At 47.1% G+C, this 24,593-nt stretch overlaps 1 protein-coding gene across 1 annotated transcript in view; it reads right to left on the bottom strand.

The window, feature by feature from the left end:
* LOC142577973 (uncharacterized) overlaps positions 1-24,593 on the bottom strand; it is a 212,361-nt gene that overhangs the window by 141,917 nt on the left and 45,851 nt on the right. Inside the window, exon 3 of the mRNA XM_075687398.1 lies at positions 10,261-10,456. Coding sequence (XP_075543513.1) covers positions 10,261-10,456 — 196 coding nt within the window. The remainder of the gene's footprint in view (positions 1-10,260; positions 10,457-24,593) is intronic.

Genomic DNA, 24,593 nt, shown 5'->3' with positions numbered 1-24,593 from the left:
CTCTCGCACACTGCGAGGTTACAGGATTTAAAAGCTATTTGAATGTCGTCCACATGGATAGAGTAAAAAATGGCCGGTGGTAATGAAGCACGAAGCCTGTTCATCTTCACTATAAAGAGCGTGCAGCTAAGCACGCCTTCCTGGGGTACACCAGTTTCTTGTGTAAAAGGACGTGACAGTGAATTGCCGACTTTTACACGGAATGTACGATTGGACATATGGCTTTCTATTAGGTTTAGCATATTACCATGAATGCTCATTGCTTACAAGTCTCTCAAGATTCCGTAGCGCCACGTTGTGTCGTATGCCTTCTCCATATCGAGGAATATGGATAGGAAAAACTGTTTGTGTACAAATGCGTCACGGATGTTTCCTTCGATGCGTGCAAGATGGTCAGTTGTGGAGCGCCCTTCTCTGAAACTACACTGATAGGGATCAAGCATGTTGTTCAGTTCAAGGAAATGTATGAGTCTGCGATTAATTATTTTTTTCAAATACCATACAAAGGCAACTTGTGAGGGCTATCGGGCGGTAACTTGCCACTGAGGAAGGGTCTTTGCCTTGTTTCAAAACAGGGAACACAATGGCTCGTTTCGATGCGGTTGGAAGGTATCCCACAGCACAAATAGTGTTGAAAAGTGCAAGTAGTGTAACTTGCGTGTCATTGTGTAGTTTTTTGATCATTTCATACATTATTTTGTCACATCCAGGTGCAGAGCTCTTGCATACGCTCAAGGCAGCTGTAAACTCTGCAATATAAAAGAACGGTTGTATGGTTCATTCTGAGGACATTTTCTGATGAAAGGCTTACATTCTTCTATTTGTTTGTATTTGAGAAAGGATGGTGAATAATTTGTGGAACTTGACACGCTCTCAAGATACTCCCCAAGTGAGTCTGCCTGGTCTTGCAGTGTACCACCCTGTGTGTCTACCAGCGGGAGTGAATATGTTTGCCGCCCTCTTATCCTATTAACCCTGTTCCAGGCTTTAGCCTCATCTCTGAAGGAGTTAATACTCGATAAAAAGTTGTGCCAACTTTCTCTTCTGGCCTGTCGGCGGGTTCGCCTGCCTTGGGCCTTTACTTTTTAAAAGTTGATAAGATTCTCTGCAGTGGGAGAAGCGCGTAGCAACCCCCACGCCTTGTTCTGATTCTTAGGGGCGATCCTACATTCGCTAGTCCACCACGGTACATGTCGTTTGCATGCCAAACCACCTACTTCGGGTATGCATTTTGATGCGGCATCTGTTATGAATGCTGTAAGATACTCCACAGCAGCATCAATTTCTAAAGAAGATATGTCAGCCCATGAGATGCTAGTGAGAGTTCGAAATTTCTCCTAGTCGGCTGTGTCTATCTTTCACCTAGGAGCTTCTTGGGGATATTCGTTTTCTTAGGTGTATTTATCAGTATGGGGAAGTGGTCGCTCCCGTAAGGATTGTTCGAAACTTCCCATTCGAGTTTGGGCAGTATTGACGGGGAAACTATACTAATATCTATTGAAGAAGAGGTTCTGTTTGCTAGAGAGTAATATGTGGGTTCCTTCTTAATCAGAAAGCACGCACCTGATGAAAGATCTATTCAGAAACATTCCTTAAATATAAACAAATAGCAGAACTTAAGTCAATAAACCGTAAATGCAGACCAAATCTACCGTACAACTGCCCTTTTAGTATTGCCGAGCTTAGAGCTGTGTTGAGCTCGTGTATGAGCTCTGCACCTGGAGTTGACAAAATTATGCATGACATGATTAAAAGCCTACACACTGATACAGAGATGACACTTCCGGCACTTTTCAACTCTTTGGGCTGCTGGATACCTCCCATCGCCATGGAAAGAAGCTATCGTAGTACCGGTCTTGAAACAAGGCAAGGACCCATCCGACATTTCAAGTTACCGTTCAATAGCACTCACAAGTTGCTTATGCAAACTCTTCAAGAAAATGATAAATCGTCGTCATTCACATTTCCTTGAATCGAATAAAATGATCGACCCTAATCAGTGCGGCTTTAGAGAGCGTAGGTCGACTACTGACCAGCTCGTGCGCATTGAGGCACACATTCGCGACGCCTTCATCCATAAGCAGTTCTTTCTTTCTGTTTTCTTAGACATGGAAAGGGCATATGACATGACTTGGAGATATGGGATTTTGCGAGACCTCTCAAAAATGGGTATTCGAGAGAATATGCCTAATGTAATTTAAAGTTACCTATCAAACCGTACATATCGCGTTAGGGTGGCAATGCTCTATCCAGGCCATTTACACAAGAAACTGGAGTGCCGCAAGGAGGGGTATTAAGCTGTACCCTTTTTATAATCAAAATGAATTCCTTGCGCTTATCTATGCCGCAGCGCAAGTTTTATTCGGTATACATAGCTGACGTACAATTAGGTTTCAAGTCGTGTACCCTTGCTATTTGTGAGCGACATGTCCAGCTTGGCTTGAACAAAGTGTGTAAATGGGCAGAGGAAAATGGCTTTAAACTGAACCCTGTCAAAAGCTCATGTGCCCTTTTCACGCGAAAAAGAGGCTTATTTGCAGAGCCCAGTTTAGAACTACATGGACAGCACACACTAGTCACACAACACAAATTTGAAAGAATCATATTACATTCAAGACTGACCTTCATTCCACACTTAAAGCACCTAAAAGAAAAATGTCTAAAAACAATGAACCTTCTTAAACTTTTATCACATACAAAATGGGGCAGCGAAAGGAAGTGTCTGATGAACGTGTACAAAAGTCTTATACGCCGCTTAGACTATGGGGCCATGGTATATCAATCTGCCAGTACAAGCGCCTTGAAGATGCTTGACCCTGTTCACCACGTAGGTATCCGCTGGGCGACCGGTACCTTCAGGACAAGTCCTGGAGAGAGTCTCTACGTTGAAGCTGAAGAATGGTCGCTTCATCTTCAGAGGTCATACTCCAGTTTCATGTACTTTATGAAAGTGAACGCAAACCGCGACCATCCCTCTTATGTAAGCATAAACGACGTGGCATCTACAATGCTCTATAATTATCGACCTGCAGCTAGAGAGCCATTCTCTCTGTGCATTAGAAAACTCGCTGACGAAATGCAAGTTCCAATTCTTCAGCAAACCCGATTGTCCCAGCTAAACCATTGCCGCCATGGCAGTGGAAGTCCATCGAATGCGATACATCATTCGTAGAGGTAACGAAACACGCCCCAGATGCACATATCCGAATGAATTTCTTGGAACTTCAATCGAAGTACTTGTGCATAGAGTTTTACAATGAGGCTTCTAAGTCACATGCCGGCGTGTTTTATGCTGCAATCGGACCATCCTTCTCCGAGTCCGAAGGACTGCATCCAGAAACAAGCATATTCATCGCGGAAGCTGATGCGATTCTATCTGCTGTTAAAGAAATCAAGAAAGTAAAGTTGCACTGCACACGGACACTCTAAGCGTCGAAAAAGCCCTAATGTTCCTCCGCAATCATCGAAACCCTGTACTTACCAAGCTTTGTTCCGTTATTTGCACATCGTACGTGTCTCAGCAGCAAGTAATAATATTCTGGGTACCTGGCCATAGGGGCATTGAAGTTAATGTGCTGGCTGACCAAATTGCCAAATCAATTGCATCGCAAGACATCCATCTTACCACTGCACTACATGCCTTAGATCTAAAGCCTTTCCTCCGAAAGAAACTCAGAATCCACTGGCAGCGCTTATGGGATGCTGAAACAAATAATAAGCTCCACTTGATTAAGCCAAAACTGGGTAATTGGTCCTCCGCAACAAAACCACGGCGAACAGATGTCCTATTCTTTCGTCTCTGAATAGGACACACATATGCCACACACAGTTTTCTGCTAACTGGAACTGAACCACCATCCTGCGGTAGATGCGGGGAAAGGCTCACCGTCCTCCACGCCCTCCTGGAGTGTCGGGAAGCCGAAACAGAGAGAAAGAAACACTTTCTGCTAGCGTACCGGCAGCATATCCCCCTTCATCCTGTAATATTTCTTGTACAGAGCCGTTGTTTGACACCAGAGCAGTCGTAAGTTTCTTAAACGATGTTCTCTTACATGTTGTTAGCCCTACGAATTTGTAGCACATCCTCTCTCCAGAGGATGCCGCTGCGATATTTTTGTACAGCACATGCCTTCAGGCCCTTCCGTTTCAAGGGCTCTCTTAGGCAGTAGTTTGTCTTGCAAACGTTTGCCTTCATGATCTTAAAATATAATCATTCTATCACAACGTATCTTTTGTGTTCTTAGTAATATTCATTAGTCATTGCCATAATTTTATTACATATAGCTTTTATGCACTTTACAGAGATCACTTTTAAGCCCCTTTACAGCTACGTCACAAGAACTCATGGAATTCTTCTACCCACTGCAAACCCATCCACATTGACCTGGCGCTCTTTGGTCATAATTAGCCCTTGCGTCATAAAACAACAAAGTCATTCATTCATTCATTCACGGGTAAGCCATGCAAGGTAGATGCGGGAGGGTCGAACCCTCGTGTGCTCGGTTACATAAAAGTCTTTTTTTTAAGATGATGGTTCGAGGGTATTTAATGGAATATTCAGTTACCAACTTATTAAACAGAATGGCCCCAACTTACAATGCCTCAAAGGGAATTGGAAGGGCGACGTATCAGCAAGCTACAGACTCGCCGGCTACTATTCCTACACCGACGAAGGCGTTAGCCTCGTCACGTTTATAAAGAAGTCCTCTAACATTTCATTGTTCTATATGTGTCTCTATTATGATAAATGAGTTTTGTGCTGTATGTTTAGGAGACAAAGATAAGCTCAGGGCTCCTTTCCAGGCACCGTGACGCAAGTTTTGTCTCTTTTATAGCGATTGCGGCAGTCCCACCGCTCCTTAGACGCTAGCGGCTCAATCTGGCCGGTTGTTGTGCCTATCGCCTTTGCGAGTCGCTGGACGCGCGCTGTTGCGAGCGCTGGTTTGATGTGAGGGTCACGTCTCAGTAGACGAGACCTTTAGCCACCGGCCGAGAGGTGGATCGCCCCTTCTGGTGGGGCGGCGGAGCAGCGCTAGCTACAGCCGCGAAGGGGACGGATGGCGTCACCGCCGGTTCACTCTGTGCGAGCCGAACAGCCTCCGGAGGCCGCAGTGACGCTGCCCCTTGCCGCGTAACTTGGGCAAAACTCACTTCATGGAGTTAAAACACCCGCCTGCGTGCTTCCTTGAATTAGATGTCTTCTTTTACTTTTATTGTCACAATTTCTTTTTCTATATTTTATTATGGGCACGACCCGGAACCCGACGGCCCGTCAACTCCAGGTGGTTGACCTCCTCCTGGCGTCGCTTCCTGGAACTCTCCCGGCGTCTCCCCGGCGCCTACCTTGCGTCCCTCTTTCTGCCAGCGCACCACGCTTTTTCTTCTCCCATTGGTTGCCTGACGCCCCGTGGTCTGTCCTAATTGGTTTGCTTTTCTTCTTTAGTTGCTTTTCTCGCGCCGCGCGTTCACGTGCCGGACGCTCTTCGGCGTTGTCGTTTTTCACCTTCCACCACAGAATTTGCCTCGGCGCGCGCACTCCTTGTCTGCTCCTGACCGTCCCGATCACCGCACCATGTCGCGCACCATACATGACATATGTGATGACCCTAATATGGGGGCAAAAAGGTTCGTGTACTCAAAGGTTTTAACGGTTCTCTTAGACGGAGCCTCCGAGAACCCAATTGAGGACAAAGCCATTGGTTTCGAACACACACAGAAATACTTTTAACTGAACTAAAAAAGGCTTAAATAAATGATAGAAAGAAATCGAAAGAATAAAATAAACACTCAAATAGACATCACGGCGGTAAGACACATTTGGGGCTAGTGTGAAGCTAACTAGTGCGCGAGCCTGGGCTTGCCACAACGGCAGGGACGCATAACAGTCTCGATGCGGAGACGCGGCGACAAGTTGGCGAAAGGAGTTGCGCCGGTCTCACCAAAGGTCGTGGTGTAAGTTGACTGACCGGGCGACCGAAGCGCGCCAGCTCTGGCTTGGAGAGGTAAAGCAGGCGGCTTGGTGGCACGAGCAGACGGTGGCGGCGTTCTGGCCGGGCAGCTGGGTGTAGAGCTCGGGCCCGTAGCCCGACTGCTCTTGTCCTGCCCACGGGCACAGAAGCTCGAACGCCGGCCTCGGGCAGCAGGCGGCACGACAGACGGGGGCGGGGTTCTGGCCGGGCAGCTGGCGTAGAACTCAGGCCCGTAGCCCGACTGTTCTCGTCCTGTCCACGGGCGCAGAAGCCCACCGGCCTTGAGGAGGTGACGGCACGCTCGGGTAGCCGGGCGACGCACAGGAACGGGCTGGCAGGAGGCCCCTGTCGGGTGAAATCCTGGTGGCTCGGGTCCGGAACCCGACGGCCCGTCTTCAACTGCAGGTGGTTGACCTCCTCCTGGCGTCGCTTCCTGGAACTCTCCCAGCGTCTCCCCAGCGTCTCCCCTCTTCTGCCAGCGCACCAAGCTTTTTCTTCTCTCTGGGAGAGAAAGAGCACCAGAAACAGCAGCACGGCGCGGAAATGTGATGGAGCCTTTAGCTCCATCACATTTCCGCGGCGTGCTGCTGTTTCTGGTGCTCTTTCTCTCCCCCTACTTTCATTCCCTACCCCCTGTGCAGCGCGGTTGAGGTGTCCTGTGCTGAGAGACAGTTACTGCGCTGCACTTTACCCCAACCTTTCCTTCCCATATTCAAGAATCTCCTTCTCTCTCTCTCTCTCTCTCTCTCTCTCTCTCTCTGACCGATTAGGCATTCTCCGATTGGCTGCCTGACGCCCCATGGTCTTTCCTAATTGGTTTGCTTTTCTTCTTTTAGTTTTTTTCTTGCGCCGCGCGTTCACGTGCCGCACGCTCTTCGGCGTTGTCGTTTTTCACCTTCCAGCACAGAATTTGCCTCGGCGCGCACTCCTTGTCGTCTGCTCCTGACCGTCCCGATCACCGCACCATGTCGCACGCCACACATCACAGCGTCTAATATGATGCTGGTGATGTAGTCGCTACTGCTACTGTATGTTGTTACTTTATGCAGCGATGCTGTTTCCAGCACGCCATCGTCGGCGACATGAAGCACTCGAGCAGTGGCTGGGGTGAGGACCTTCTTTGAAAGTCTGCGTAGGCTAGCACTGATCAGATATGTGGGCTCCAGTGCCGACGAGTGCTTGCATATGTACGCCGTCTATTTTAACGGCTATTACGCTTCTCCTTGCGGACACAGACAGAGGATTTGCTGCGGTAGTAGGCAATACAGCACCACTTTAGAGGGCTGCATTTCTTAGTTTTCCGAAAGGGTGCGGCCAAGCGCCACAGGGGACGAAAGGCGACGTGGCTACGGCGAACGGGAAGTTGGACGTGTTTGTGGTGCACGAGACTGGTATCCGTGAGGTGATGGGGATCGACTGTACCATGTGTTCCTAGTAGAGTTGTCGGCGCTGTTACACTCGGCGGTGGATGAAACATTGTGGGCATTTGCATCAAAACGGCTCAGGTTGGTAGGTGTGCGAGGCGTTGAGGCCCACAAGTCAGGAGCGTATCGGGCGACATGACCAATGCGGCGACAGGTGAAACAGATTGGCTGGTCGTCCATAGTTCTCCACTCAGTCGGGTTGCAATAATGCGGAGAGAAGCGTCGGGGTGGAGCAAAAATACTCGAAGGGCGTTCGTTAGCTCTGGGATTGGCGACAGCACATACAAAATGTAAACAAATCTTTTCAAGTTATTGCCGAACAATGGCTTGTGCGAGCGGAACGGAAGCAGTGGTAGCATCAGGGCTATGCAAACAGAAAGCTGCGGGCGCCATCGCATCCAATTCACGTGGAACGATTCGCTCCATGTCATCTGAGGGCGGTGCATGCTGTTGTGCGGGTTGATCTTCACACGTCGACGTTGCGGCAGTATTGGTACTGGCAAGTCTGGTGAATGGATGCAAGAGGTGTCGGCTTTTGGCCTGCTCTAATTGTCGGCACTATTTAATGATAGCATCAACTTTAGAGCAGCTTTTGCACATGAGCAGATTAATGGCGCCGTCAGCAATGCACTTAAGCACGTGCCCGACCTTCTCAGCTTCTGTCATGTCGTGATACGCTTTACGACAAAGTGCCAGCACGTCCTGGATGTACGACACATAGGACTCCGTGGGGGATTGGGCACGGGAGGCCCGTTTCTCCTTTGCGGCCGTGTTACGCCAGGCTGGTTTCCCAAACAACTCTGTCAACTTCTTTTTGCATTGGTCCCAACTGGTTAGCTCCACTTCGTGTTTTTCGTACCACACCTTTGCCGTGCTTCATAGGTAGAACAGGCTAGCTAGTATTAGCGTTGAGTCCCATCTGTTGATTCCACTCATAGCCACCCACTCTTCGACGTCGGCGCCATCGGGGCCGCAGAAAGTTCCAGAATCCTTAGGTTGCGCAACCACAACCGAAGGTGACAGCGATGTAGCTGGCGACGGTGACGTTGGAGGCGGCAACGACATTGATCCCGCGTGCTCACCGTCATTCATGGTGCGGACGGTGATGCGACGTCCACTGCCGAGCTCAGTTTCAAGCCAGGATAGCGCGCACCTCCACCAATATGTTACGGGGATGTTGGGAGTATAGAAAAACTATATTTAAAATATATATGCAGGATGAGTCAGAGTAGTTAAAATGGCTCACCACCAACAACACGCAGCAGTCAGCGTCTCCGACCTTTTCTTCCTCTCACTCCTTTCATCCTTCCATAACAATATGTACCCAAGGCTGGGGAGGTACACATGGTTAATGCTTAGTGCCTGTAAAACTAGAAGTGAAATGAATTGAGTAGAGCACACGCAAGTGTGAAAGTGTGAGAGAAAGACGAAGATTCGGCAGGGGGAGAGGAAAAGGCAATTGGCCATTTCGCCCAGGTGGGTTGGTCCGGGCCAGGCCGTCTACGTGAAGCCAAGGCCAAAGAAGTGTGTGCCCCAGCCGAAGGGCCTTAAAGGACCAAACACTCGACACCGGCTCAAACCCCAGGATGACCTTCTCCCCGGGCAAGGCTAAGCCACGCACAGTTTGAAGCGGTAGGGTCCGACCCGCATGTGCTCGGGCACGTGATGGCGCAATTCACCCAACGCCTGCTTACGCAGACGCCCCTGCGGGGCCATCAAGTAGTTCGCTTTCACTCTGAGTTCGAGATGTTCATCTTCCGAGACGACTCCGCGCCCGGTGTTCGTCGAGCTTTGTGTGCCCACTGAGACGGGATTTTTCCCAAATGCCACAAGTTTCGACAGTTTGTTATATTGTAGTTTGTCGCAAAGTTCTGGAAGAAGATAACCGCTTTCCATCTTCGTTAATTTATAGGCTTGACCAGTTACTTCCGTGAAACATTTCGCAAGAACGCATGATGAGATCAATCTTACTGTTTGGGTATCGTGCTGACAGTGTACAACGCAAAACTTGGAAGACGACTGTTTTGGTTGCATAAAAACCTGAATGTTTCAGCAGTGCGCCCCGTCTTCAGGGAGCTATCAGGTAATGGTGCAACAACGTTTGCCATTTAACGTCGAAACATTCGGTGATGGTAGCCGTCCACTACCGAGCCCAACAAGGGGACGCTACAAGGTTCGAAGAATACCTGCACATGCCAGCCAAGCATCGCCGCTATAGCCTAATAAAAATGTGTAAGTTGGACAACTACAGATGGGTAATCCTTGCCACCCAGAAATTCAGAATTGAGAAGTGAAAAGAAGAGAAGGCGAGAAGTTGAAAAGGCGAGAGAGAAAGACGAGGACCGGAGAGGAAGACACGAAAAGACTACTGCCAATTTCTTCTAGGTCGGTCAGTCTGGAAGTTCCATCTACGTGGAGCAGAGGCTCGATAGGTGTGTTGCCTCCACCCGGCATCGGCTTAACCCCAAGGAACCCCCTCTCCCCAGACAAGGCTAAGCCGCGCACGGCTAAGCAACACAACAAACAACACATCACTTGGCACTTGGCAACACACCTTGACAAACACTTGGCAACGCACCAAACACCTGCTCACGTAGGCGCCCCTGCGGGAAGCAGAACCTTGTATCGACAAGACTGCAAGCCATGCAATTATTGATTTTGAGTATTTTCAATTTCAACTGTTTCTGGACAAAGAAGGTGACTTGTTTGAGCTTGGTTCAGGACCACCGTGCGCCTGCTAGCCCGAACTCCTCCTCCCCACCCGCATACACACACACGCACACACACACACAACTAGTTGCCTTAGTGTAGACCTACATCCCATTCGTTTCTAAGAAACCAGATAACGGAAGCATTGCACCACATACCTGCATATTGACTTCTTCTTTCTTGAACTGGAGAACATGCAAGCCTTCTATAGTCCTGTCGGTCCAACTCGAAAGATTCATTGTATTTCCATTGTGTCGTTGCTCCACTTTCAGTTGCTGTGTTCCGCGACAGAACAGTTTCACAAAGGTACGTTCGTGCTCGTTAAACTTGCCAAGGGAAATCGGGTATTCCTCGCTGGAAAGAAAACAACAACGCGCGAAATGAGTCGTGCTTTATTTCATTCTATAGTGCAAGAAGGTAGGCACCACGCGAGCACCAAACACCAAACCACCGCGTGCAACTGTTTCTGCCAGGTGGCGTTGGACGACCGCCAACAACGCGTAACATCCGACCACATTCGATAACCCTTTTCAATCTGCTGGGTTACTGTCCATATCAATGTAGGTTTATGCACCTCGGAATTATTTCAAACCAAGCGCATCTTCATTCATTAATTCGAAACATCTTAATGCCTCCATGGCCAGGGATGGGTAATTTCGAAATAGCTGTAAATTTAACACTGTTCTCGCGAGTGAGCTGAACTGGAACAAAGAAGGATGTTTGTGAAAGGGTAGTTCCAGTCCCCATATGTCCCTCCGAAGGTCGGTTTTAATTATACTAGTAGTAACAGTTGTATCGTCATCATTATTTCGCATATGCTGCAACGCGGTACGATGAAAAAAATTTCAATAGTTGCATGAACGCCTTAGGTCGCTCTTGCTCACAGAGCTCCAAATCACGCTTTGCTTTTGCCGCGAAAAGCACCAAATCTCGTAAATGTTAATCGCTCTCCAGGCCGGCTCTTTCGCACCTAGGCTCGGCTCTCTTTACACCCACGTTATGTCTCAACCGCTGTTCAGTTGGTTTTCAGCAGGCGCCCCAGAGTCGCACAACGTGGGCATCATACACCCGATGGCACCACCTAATATCTCGGTGAAAATGCGGAAATTGCAAGACATCGCCGAGATTGCCGGAGTCAGCGTGGTATTGCGCTACACTTCGCACAGCGTTGACTTCCAGAAGCGGCGCCCATAAACTACTAGAGCGGCACACTGACTCAAAGTTGCGCGAGGCATCCATTAGGCTACTATAACACGATTAGGTGACCAAGCTGCTCTATATTTCCGACGCAAACAGCAAACAGATGGGAGAAGACAAGAATATTGTGATGCCGCACGACACAGCCGAATGAAAAGAAAGTAGAGGTCGGCACTAGGGGCTGGCCGCTGCCTGTTGTCCTTGCATAGCCGTCTTGTCCCTTGCTCTACGCTAACCATCTATCATCTTGTAACTAAACCCGTTCCATCCGCAAAAATTAGACGACTGACGTACACTACCCCTTCGACGCAGCAAGCGGATGGCCGGGCTACCACCGAGAGACGCTGACATGAGTGATTCGGACGGAGGCGACGTTCGCGAGGAAACCGCGGAAGTAAGCATTCGCCCAAGGCAAGCTGGCTACTGGACACCTCACCGAGAACCACGCACATTCTCAGGCAAAGCGAATGAGTGCGTCGAAGACTGGTTGAAGCACTACTGGAGGGTGAGCCACCAGAATTAATGGAACGCGTACGCGCAGCTTTCTAATGTTGTCTCTTTCCTTGCCGGAACTTCCCTTATGTGGTTCAACAATAACGAAGGCTCGCTTACAACTTGGGACAACTTCGTCATGGAGATAACAAAATGCTTTGGTTATTCGCTTTCAAAAAAGAAAGGGGCTTAGCAAACACTTTCACGACGGGCTCAATTACTGGGAGAGATGTGTACTACCTACATTGAGGAAATCTGTAAGTTTGCGGAATTCTGCAAGCAAGTATGTTGAACGATGAAAAGGTTGCACACCTACTCACGGGCGTTGCCGAATATGTATACAATTTTTTCATCTCTAAGCGCGACCTCATTACCCCTTCCGACTTTAGGCGTCACTGTCGTACGTTCGAGGCTCTTAAAACGTGCCCCATTCTTCCCAAGTTTGGTCGCCTAGACAATGTGACCAAAGGAGCAACTGGGGACGTGTCTGCCGCTAACGACCTCGCGGCCTTAGTACAACGAGTTATAAGAGTTGAGCTGGCTCATTTTCAAGGCCCAGATGCCAACCGCGCATGCCACGAATGCTCCGTTGAAGAGCGCTACTGCGAGGCACCGGCAGCTTGGCCACAACCTGGCTACAGCGACCGTCCCGTTTGCGACAACACCCATGCCCGGAGCCCCATGATCCATCCTCCGCCCAAGAGTTTTTAACGTCAACATGACAGACAGCCGCGACGTACGTCTCCCATCCACAAGACGCCTTGGAGATCTGTGCCCAACTTCATTGAAAATCGCAGGCCGCCTGTTTGCTTCAGCTGCGGGGCTCAGGGACACATCGCGAGGTATTGCAGCCGTCGCCCACAGCGTGCTCCGCGAGATCGCGCATATTTATCCCGCATGCAAAAAACTGCCACCTGGCAACCATTTGTCCCTTTTCTTCAGCTTCCTCGAGAATACACGTCAAGGAATGGCTCCCCAGTACCTGACCGCTGCCTGACTGCACCGCCGACCCGGACACGTCAATCGCCATCTTCGCTTCGCCACACGCCTACGCCGCCCCAGCTGGGAAACTAGCCTGTGGGACCGATGGAGTTGAGGTCGCACGACGGCCAGTTTTTCAAATGCCTCCGCCTATCGTAATGTTAAAGAACACAGTGTCTGTTTGTGTCGATGGTGTAAATACTGTGGCCTTCGTAGATAATGGTGCTTCCGTGTCTGTGATGTGCCTTTCTTTCAAGAACATCCTTGTACCGAAAGTGATGCTGGCTTAGGACGGAAATACCACACTTTTCGCTGAGTTGGCGGTGAACTTTTACGTCCTGTGAAAGTATGTTCAGTTGTCATAACCGTTGGTGGAAAGTCATTTCGAAGGAAATTTACTGTACTCGCACCTTACAAGCATAACATAATTCTTCGTATTGACTTTTTACGGGAGTGTGGAGCAACATTAAACTTCAGGGCTGGTGAAATTTCGCTCAGCAGCGATGTCAGACCACCAACGCTCCACGACGTGCCATCCGATTGTCAAGTAGTGTTTTCCGTGTCCCCTGATGTACGCGCGCCTGCGCAGACTGCAATGTTCATCCCAGTGACCTCGTCGCGCTCCCGCGTTGGTTTTTGCTGTGGAATAATTGAACACGAATACGTCAACCCTCTAACGAAAACTGTATTTGTCCCCCGCTCACTTACCGAATTTGTAGAAGGTTGTGCTGACGTGTGGATGGTGACTGTGTCCTCTGAGTCTGTTATATTGCCTGCCGGACTGAAAGTAGTACGCTTCGAGAAAGATGGTGTTGTAAGCATTCATGCGCTTCCTACTTCCATGGGAGCAAGCTCATCGCTCAGCGACCACTCTTCGAAATTAGAAAGCATGATTATTAAATCGCTTCCCTCTTCTCACCAACAAACGATCCAAAAGCTCCTTGCCCGATATGCTTTAGTGTTTAACTTTGCACAAGGGCGTGTACATTTATCGCCGCAGTCCCGCGTATACCACCGCATCAATACTGGAACAGCGTCACGAATACGACAGAAGCCGCACCGCGTTTCATCAGCCGAACGCAAAGTGATCGCCGAACCAGTTACAGGCATGCTACAGAACGGCGTCATGCAGGAATCCAATAGACCGTGGGAGACTCCAGTGATATTGGTCAAGAAGAAAGAAGACTCATGGCGATTCTGCGTCGACTACAGGCGCCTCAACGCAGTGACAAAGAAGAACCCACGTATAGATGACGTCATTGACTGTTTAAATTCTGTATCTTACTTCTATTCTGTTGATCTGCGCTCAGGCTACTGCCAAATACCTATGTACCCCCGGCAAGGAGAGGACTGCCCTCATAACGCCGGATGAAATCTTGAAGTTTAACGTAATGCATTTCGGTTAGTGTAGTGCTCCAGCAACATTCGAACGATTTCTGGACCCGAGGCTACGCGGAATTCGATGGGAAATACGCATGTGTGGCCTGGACGACGTTGTCATTACGGTAAGACACTTCATGAGCCCAACCAACGACTGGAAGTTGTCCTTAACTGCATACAGCAAGCTGGACTGATATTAAACTCCAAAAGTGCCACTTTGGCCAGCGTCAAACACTCGTTTTGGCCATCCTTGACGACGAACAAGGCATGTGCCCAGACCCGCCGAAGGTTGCCACCGTTCGTGACTCACCAGCCGAAGACCTCCACAGATTCCAGGACTATGTTCGCACTTTCGCCGTTTCATTAAGGACTTTGCACGCCTAGCTCAGCCGCTCACGGCACTCCTTCGGGAAGACACACCGCTTACATACACGGACTACTGAGTGTGAGTCTACATTCTGTGAACTAATATTTCTGCTCACTTCAGCTCCAATTTTGCGCCACTTTGATCCTGAGGCACTAGCTGAGCTTCACACTGATGCTAGTGGTCTGGGCGTAGGAGCACTACTAGTACAGATACATGCCGGACGCCAACAAGTCATCGCCTACGCAAGCCGTACTCTTACCAAGGCTGCACGAAATTATATCGTAACTGAATTGGAATGCCTCGCGGTAGTTTTCGCCACCCACAAGTTTCGACCATACTGGCACGGCCGCCACTGCACGATAGTGACAGACGACCATTCTCTGCTGGTTTGTTGGACTACGCAATCCATCTAGCCGATTAGCTCGGTGGTCATTACGGCTTCAAGAATATGACTGTTCTGTCCCATACAACAGTGGTCGCTGCACACCGATGCTGACTGCTTATCCAGCCTTCAGTCAGCAAGCATGCGACATACGGACGATGATTTAGATGAATATCTCCTTATCATATCTAAAGTTTCCTGATGCGACCGCCTTCAAGCGTGAACAACAGCATGACCCTTCCATTAGACCTATTCTTGACGCCGCTCGCTCACCAGCACGGAGCTCACCTTTCATTATCGTGGATGATTTATTGTATAAGACAAATTCTACTGACGGCGCTCCACTTCTCCTCGTGGTTCCCTAAACAGTGAGACTTATGATCCTTCAGGTCATGCATGATGACATCACGTCAGGCCACGTCTTTGCTCGGACGCTCCACCGACTGCTTGAGCGTTTCTAATGGTCCAAGCTCTGGAAGACGGCGAAGCAATAACTTTCCAGCTGTGCAATTTGACCATGCCATAAGCAGTCAACGATGCCTACTGCGGGTACCCTGCAGCGAGTTAAGCCGCCAACCTTGCTATTTGAAAAAGCTGGTGTCGACTTGCTGGGTCACTTCCCCAAGTCTGCTACGGGACGCCACAGGATAATTGTGTATGCGGACTATTTGACCTGGCACACTGAGACGGCGGCACTTGCTTCGGCTACAGCAGCTGACGTTTCATCTTTCCTGCTGTTCTCCGTGATTCGCCGTCATGGTGTAACACGTGTTGTGATTAGCGATCGTGGACGGCAGTTTACTGCGGACGTTGTTGAAGAACTACTACGTCTTTCGAGATGTGATTACCGGCACTCGACCCCTTATCACCCGCAAACTAAGTGCCTCACTCACCGCACGAATCGTAACCTCACGAATATGCTTGCCATGTATGTCTCCACAAAGCACAAAAACTGGCATTCTATTTTACCATTTGTTACGTGCGCTTACAATACTGCCAAGCATGAAATCGCAGGTTATGCGCCTTCCTTCTGTATGCTCGTAACCCCCAAAGCTTTATCGACACTATCCTTTCCGGGTCTCAACATGATGGCTCTTCCATAGGCTAGACTTTATGTCGCGCCGAAGAAGCCCGTCGACTGGCCCACCTCCGGACATACAGCCTCCTATCAATATCGTGCCTAGGCTTGTTATGACGCTTGACATATGCTCGTCATATTTGCTCCAGGGGACTTTGTTTGGCTTTGGACACTTGTATGGAAAAAGGGGCTGTGCACACAATTTTTGCCATTATGCGCAGGCTCATACGTCATACTCTAACGATTGAGTGACGTGACATACCTCACCGCAAGATGACTTCGCACAACCGGCGGTTACGAAAAACGCAAGTCGTGCTTGTCTACCGACTCAAACTGTACCACCATGGGGCTACATAACTCTCTCAGAGAGCTTCGTCTGCCCCCGGAGAAGCTGTCACGCTGCACGGCACAGCCAAGGGATGAAAAAAGTAGAAGTGCGCGCGAGGGGCTGGCTGCTGCTTATTGGCCTTGCATGACCGTCTTGCCCCTTGCTCTATGCTAGCCATCTATCATCGTGTAAATACTCTCATCCCATTCGTAACAATTTGACTACTTTTGGGAGGTATATAAGGCACCTTTTACGAAATAAACGTTTCATTTGGCAGTAGCAGCAAGCTGTGTAGCGTAATCTTCTTTTGTCCTGTTTCAGCGTTGTTTACTTACAATCCAATAAATTCCATCCATTAAAATCCAACGCGTATTACCTAGAACCTTCCATGAACAGAGAACGTGGGATCATAACGCATGGTGAGGCGGCAGTCGAAAGGTTACAAGGAAGAAAGAACAACAGTAGAAAAAGCGGAATGTGTCGTGCGATTTCAATGATTATTACGAATTCCAAAAGGACAAGCCCACTGCTTTTTGCCTAAAATAAGAATTAGTCCTTAAGTAAGTTGTGGCACGGAGCACCAGCTGCTAGTTCCAACTTTCATTCTCAATGTTTGCCTTTAAGACGCAAGCTCATGCATTCTTCCGCAATTTGGGCTGCAACCATGATTATTTATCCATCGATGAGGTTCAGTACTACGTACGTTACACATTATTTATTTATTTTTCTTTGAATATAATGCCAGTCGCAAGGGGATCATAGCAGGTGGGCATATAATGTGGAAAAATGTAATTAGAAATAACACAAATTGCAATAAAATAGTATTTGAAATACAAGAACAATAGTATTGCAATAAAAGTACAATGAATCACAATTCCATCGGTGAGTAATATAGAGAGACAGGAACAGAAAAACATTCAAGCAGCAATTTTATTGAACTAAGAAGTTCAGTAGGGAAAAAAAATCCGAACATAAGAAAATACCAGACGACGACAAGACAAGATGACGACAAGAAAGACCATTCCAATTTGTCAGGGTAGAAGAAAAGGCAAAAAATCGGCAAGCATATTTCTATAAATTAATCGGGTGTAAAGTTAGTTAATTCTGGTTTAATGGCGCAAAGCCGGCTAAGGCCATGCTGCTCCAGCCACTAGATATCAAAAAATCAAATGTTAAAGCAGCGAACGCTGCATTAGTTTATAGTCTGGAAAAAAATCGGTTTATCCTAAAAAGGTCAACAAGTCAGTGAAAGGAACTAGCGGATCCTCTCCCAGTATTGACGCGGAGTGTAAAGGTATGTGTAAGTTATAGAGATTCTGTAAAAGCTTCCATCTCTGTCGTTCAGTATGTGGACTTGTCAGAATAATGTGCGTTAATGTAAGTGGTTCATGGCACTTCTAGCAAGTTGGCGGGTCTTCCTTTCGAAGTAGAAAATTGAGTGTTCGGTGTGTATGCCCAATTCGAAGTCGACATAAGATCACCTCATAGAAGCGTTGCTGGTGACTGCACGACTTCCACTCGCCAAGCAGGGGCTGTGTTGCGTGTAACTTGTTATATATGCGAGAGTCCCATTCTAGTTGCCACTTTGATACCAGGGCCTTTCGAATCACTCGGATACTGCCTTTGTATGGAAGTGTTGTGCGCGCAATGCCTTTGTCCGCGGCCATGATGATGTGTGAGGTTTAATGGCGCAAGGGCCAGGTATGGCCAAAGAGCGCCATACTAGTGGTAATGAATATGTAGTGGTCTGATGGGTTCTGTGAATTTAATGTGGCGTGGCTGTAAAGAGGCCTAAAACAGTTGATGTAAATTGCAGAAAATGTACACGTAATAAAATTATGGCAATGATTGATGACGTGTACTATGATCACTAAAATGTATAACGAAAGAATTATGTATTATATAAAATATGCGAGATGCTAAATTGCTTAGAGCACTGCTGCCTCGCCAGAGCCCTTGAAACACAAGAGCCTAGAGGTGTGTGCTATTCAAAATAATTATCACAGCGGCATCCTCTAAAGGGAGGAGGCGCTACGAACTAATGGTGCTAATAACATGTAGCACAACTTCTTTCTAGAAACTTAGGACAGCGTCGGTATCAAAGAGCGGTTCTGCACCGAGTAACATAACAGGATGAAGGCGAATGTGCTGCCGGTATGCTAAGGGAAAATGTTTTTTCCTTTCAGATTCGGCTTCCCGACACTCGGGAAGAACGTGGAGGACGCTCAGCCTCTCCCCGCATCTACCACAGGTTGGAGGCTCGTTTCCGGTGAGTAAAAAGTTATGTGTGCCAAATGTGTGTCCTATTCTTAGACGACAGAATAGGGCATCTGTCCGGCGTGATTTTGTTACAGGAGGCCAGAAACCTAATTGTGGCTTTATTACATGCAACTTACTATTTGTTTCCAGGTCCCACAAGCGTTGCCAGTAGTTTCGCAGTTTCCTTCTTAAGAAAGGCTTCAGGTCTGTGACAGGGACCGAAGCAGTAGGATTAACTGCATGCAATGAAATTGATGTGGCCATGTGGTCCGCTAGAACGTTACCCTCGATGCGCCTATGTACAGGCACCCAGCATATAATCACATGTTGATTAGATACATATGCTTTACACAGGACGGAATAGAGTTCATTAATTACCGGATTTTTGTGGTTTACGAAAGACATCAAGGCCTTCACAACACTATGGGGGTCCGTATAAACTGATTTCTGGAGTTTTGATTTCTTTATATGCTTTACAGCCGACAACAGTGCGTAGGCCTCAGCCGTAAAGATACTAGTTTCCGGATGCAGTACATCGGTTTCCGAGAACGATGGACCGACGGATGCATAGGACACCCCGTCGTGTGACTTCGATGCGTCTGTGTAGAACTCAGTGCTAGAGTGTTTGTACTGCAGTTCCCGGAAATGCATTTGGATTTCAATCTCTGAAGCGTGTTTTGTAACTTGCATGAAAGTTAAATCGCATTGTATTATCTGACACTCCCAAGGAGGTAGCAGCTTAGCTGGAGGCATTAGGCGATGTTTGAGGATTGGGACATCCATTTCAGTGCTAAGCTCCCTCACACGCAGCGAGAAAGGTTGTCTTACGGAGAGACGATCACGAAAGAATGTACCATATGTCATATCGTTAACGGTATTAAAACACGGATGTTGAGGATTAGAGTGGACTTTCAGAAAAAAAGTTTGGCTGATGTATGATCTCTGCAGATGAAGTGACCACTCATTTGATTCTACAGATAAACTTTGTATGGGACTTGTTCTGAAAGCGCCAGTGGCCAGTCCGATTCCAAGATGGTGGACTCAGTCTAGCATCTTTAGCGCGCTCGGGGCGGCAGAGTGATAAACCACGGCACCACAGTCCAATCGCGATTGAATGAGGCTCTTGTAGAGATTCATTAAACACTTTCTGTCACTACCCCATGAAGTCTGGGATAGAAGTTTCATTATGTTCATTATTTTTAGACATCGTTCTTTAATATGTTTAATGTGGGGGACAAAAGTGAGTCTATAGTCAAGTATAACACCTAGAAATTTGTGTTCTTTGTTTACAGGTATCTGTTGTCCACACAGTTCTAAGCAAGGATCTGGGATCAGGCCTGTCTTTCTTATAAAAAGAACACAAGAGCTTTTGTTAGGATTGATCTTAAATCCATTTTTGTCTGCCCACATTGACACTTTGTTCAGGCCATGCTGTACCTGCTTCTCGCACACTGCGAGGTTACCAGATTTGACAGTTATTTGAATGTCGTCCACGTAGACAGAGTAAACGATGTCCGGTGGTAATGAAGCACGAAGCGTGTTCATCGTCACGATAAAGAGCGTGGAGCTGAGCATGCCTCCTTGGGGAACACCCGTTTCTTGTGTAAAAGGACGTGAAAGTACATGGCCGGCTTTTACACGGAAGAGGTACGATTGGACAGATAGGTTTCTATTAGGTTTAGTATATTACCATGAATGCCCATTTCTAACAAATCTATTAAAATTCCGTAACGCCACGTGGTGTCATACGCCTTTTCCATATCGAGAAATATCGATAACAATAACTGTTTATGTATAAATGTGTCCCGGATATTTCCTTAAACAGGTACGAGATGATCGGTTGTGGAGCGCCCTTCTTGGAAGCCGCACTGATAAGGATGAAGCATTTTGCTCATTTCAAGGAAATGGATGAGTCGCCGAATAATCATTTTTTCAAATACCTTACAAAGGCAACTTGTGAGGGCGATCGGGTGGTACCTTTCCACTGAGGAAGGGTCTTTGCCTTGTTTCAAAACAGGGACCACAATGGCTTGTTTCCATGCGGTTGGAAGGTATCCCATAGCCCAAATAGTGCTAAAAAGTGCGAGTAGTGTACGAGCATCTAAACGAGCATCTATCTGCTGCTTCATTCCCTGGTATCTGAACATTGCTTCGGACCCAACAGAATCGTATGGTTCTTCAGTATATATTATAGCCCGTCATATTTAGGGTATCGCCGAGCCGAGGTTCACACGCGGAATTTAAGTTTAGAGCTCTGAGTGCACTTAACGAGAAAGTATAAATGATAACATTCTTCTCCTTGTCGGTGGTAATTTTTTCACGGATGTCCATATCGCATAAGCTTCGGCGGTAAAGTCAGAAGAAAAATTATTTATCTGAATGCTATTTTTCCAATTTGTCCTTATGATTCCAACACCTACGTATTCTTGCGTTTTAGAGTCGCCAGTGTAAAATTGTGCGTAATTTTTATATTTTTGTTGAATCGCTCGGAACTCTGGTATTATGTGTTCTTGTGGAATGCTTCTTTCTTTAGGTGTATTAGTGTCCATTCCCACAGCTGTGTGATATTACACCACAGGGGCAACCATGGTGGCCTTTCAGCAACCTCCACGAGCTCATGAGGAATACAATCGGTGTGACAGTATTCCTCGTGTCGTAAGATAAGTGGCCGAATCACGTTAAGTTTCTTTGTGTAGTGTACCCGTGATTTGCACTGTGTTACGATGTTGTAGCATATATGTTGTGGTGATGATCGAATTCTCTTTACATAGGAAAGTGTAAGTAGTGCTGTAAGCAAGGCTGATTGCAGTCGACATATAAACATTGGACAGGCGATGTTCTATAGGCACCACTCGCCTACCTAAGGCCAAGATTATGAAGTGAATCAAGTCGCTTAATGTAGGGCTGCCTAGCTGCACAGTAAACTACAATAACGTTGTCGAGGATGCTACGTACAAGGAACAGGTATATACGTAGTAGACATGTTCGGTCAGATCACCACTGCTTGTGCGTAATACCTTGAGGATATTTGGTGCTTTAAACTTAGTTGCACTAATGTAGGCCAGAAAGTTCAGTTTTGGGTCAGAATTTATGCCTAAGAATTTGTAGTCTTCTTTGACCGGCAGTGTTACGTCATCCAAGGTCAGAACTACATCTCAATGTCACGCTCGCTTCTAGGAATTAATGAATGAAGGTGTGGTTTTTAGTGGAGCAAGGGCCAGGTATGGCCAAAGAGCACCATGTCATTATTAGTAACTTCGAAGTGGAGTTATGGGTTCTATGAATTTGATGTGATGATGAATAAGATGACGACGACGATAATGATGATGAAGATGAATAAACTGTTTTGTGGCGCAAGGGCCAAGTATGACCAAAGAGCGCCAGGCCAAAGGCAATGGTTTCAAAGTGAATGAATGAATGAACGTTTCGTGCTTAATGGCGCAAGGGTCATGTGTGGCCAAAGAGCACCATGCCGTTGGTAATGAGTTCGATGTGTAGTTATGAGTTCTGTGAAGTTCGTGTGACGTGGCTGGAAAGGGGCCTTAAAAACAGTCACTCTAAATTGCGTAAAATCTGTATAAGATTATGGCCGTGACAGGTGACGTGTACTCTGAATATTAGGATGCATTTGAAAAGAATGATACGATGTATAAAATATATCTGATCTTAAAAATTTACTCGAGCACTACTGCCTCCTTAGAGCCCTTCAAACACAAGGGCCGTGACGCATGTGCTATGCACAAAACAGTTATCGCAGTGGCATCGTCTGGAACGAGGATGCTCTACGATTTCAATGGACTTGTAATATGTAAAATAACATCATTTAAGGAACCGAAGACGGCTTTGGTGTTCAATAGCGGTTCTTGGCCAAGAAACATTGCCGGGAGAAAAGGGATGTAATAACGGTATGCCAGAGGAAAATATTTCTTTCTCTTGGCTTCGGCCTCCCAACACTCCACGAGGACATGAAGCACAGTCAGCCTCTGACCACGCCTACCACAGGTTGGACGTTAATTTGCAGTAAGCAGAAAATTATGGGTGCCAAATGTGTGTCCTATTCTCAAACGACAAAATAGGACATCTGTTCGCCATAATTTTTTATGGTGGGCCAAAAACCTAGCTGTGGCTTTATACAGCGCAGTTTATTATTAGTTTCTGCGTCCCACATGCGTTTCCAGTAGTTTCGCAGTTTCTTACGTAAGAAAGGCTTCACATCTATGACAGGGACAGTAGCCGTAGGAGTAATAGCTAGTGGTGTGAGTGACGTGGCCATTTTGTCAGCTAGTACATTACCATCGATGCCTCTATGGCCAGGTACCCAGCAAATTACAACCTGTCTATATGATAAATAAATACCGCATAAGAGTGAGTAAAGTTCAATTAAAAGAGGAGTTGTAAACTTCTGTAACGAAATCAGCGCTTTTACAAGACTTAACAAGTCTGTGAATATTATTGTTTTGTCAAGTTTTATTTTCTTTATATGTCTAACTGCAGACAATACAGCATAGGCTTCTGCAGTGAAGATACTTCTTAAGGGGTTCAATACGTCAGATTTAGAAAAAGAGGGACCAACAGCAGCATAAGATACACCAACATGTGATTTTGACGCGTGTGTGTAGAATTCGGGGCAGCTGTACTTCGATTGAAGTTCATGAACATGCATAGTGATTTCGCGGTCATGAGCATGCTTTGGGACCTCTACAAAGGATACATCACAGTCTATCACCTGCCACTCCCAGGGCGGTAGTAGCTTAGCTGGAGGCATTTGGCGATGTTCGAGAATTGGGACATCCATTTCTTCGCTTAGCTCTCTTACACCCAGTGACAAAGGTACTCTGACAGAGGGCCTATTACGTAAAATTGTTTCACGCGTAAAGTCATTAGCGGTTGTGAAACACGGATGTTCCTTATTTGAGCTAACTTTAAGACAATAGTTACAGCTGATGTACGTTCTCTGAAAATGGTGTGACCACTCATCTGACTCGACGTATAGACTTTCAACAGGGCTTGTTCTAAATGCACCAGTGGCCAGGCAGATAGCGAGATGGTGAACGGAGTCTAACATCTTTAGGGCACTCGGGGCGGCAGAGTGATAAACCACGGCACCATAGGCAAGTCGTGATCGAACTAGGCTCCTGTAAATATTCAACAGGCACTTCCTGTCGCTACCCCAAGTAGTGTGGGATAGGACATTTTTAAACATTTTCCTTTAAGAATTATTTAATGTTTGGAATGAAAGTGAGCCTATAGTCAAGTATAACACCTAGAAATTTCTGCTCTTTGTTGACAGGAATTTGTTGTCTGCCCAGTTCTACACAAAGATCTGGGACGACGCCTCTCTTTCTTGTGAAGAGAACACAAGAACTTTTGTGGGGGTTGATTTTAAAGGCATTTTTGTCTGCCCACATGGACACCTTGTTTAGGGCCTGCTGTACCTGTCTCTCACAGACTGTGAGGTTGCAGGATTTCAAACCTATCTGTATATCGTCTACGTAGACGGAATAAAAATAGCTGGTGGCAGTGAAGCACGAAGTGTTGCCATCTTAAGAATAAAGAGTGTGCAGCTGAGCACGCCTAGCTGGGGTACACCAATTTCCTGTATCAAAAGACGTGACAGTACATTACCGACTTTTACCCGAAAGGTACGATTCGACAAATCGCTGTCTATTAGGTTTAGCATATTGCCCTGAATGCCCATTACTGATAAGTCTCTCAAGATGCCATAGCGTCACGTTGTGTCGTACGCCTTCTCCATGTCGAGGAATATGGATAAGAAAAACTGTTTGTGTACAAATGCACCACGGATATATCCTTCTATACGTACAAGGTGATCGGATGTGGACCGCCCTTCTCTGAAGGGATCAAGAATTTTGCTCAGTTCAAGGAAATGGATCAGTCGCCGATTAATCATTTCTTCAAATACCTTACAAAGGCGATTTGTGAGCGCTGTTGGGCGGCAACTTGCCACTAAAGAAAGGTCTTTGCCTTGTTTCAATACAGGGACGACAATGGCTTCTTTCCATGCGG

Source organism: Dermacentor variabilis, chromosome 4 (assembly GCF_050947875.1).
Source record: "Dermacentor variabilis isolate Ectoservices chromosome 4, ASM5094787v1, whole genome shotgun sequence".
In the NCBI taxonomy this organism is placed as follows: domain Eukaryota; kingdom Metazoa; phylum Arthropoda; class Arachnida; order Ixodida; family Ixodidae; genus Dermacentor; species Dermacentor variabilis.
The sequence above is the reverse complement of the archived record's forward strand: the minus strand, read 5'-3'. Positions and strand labels throughout refer to the sequence as shown.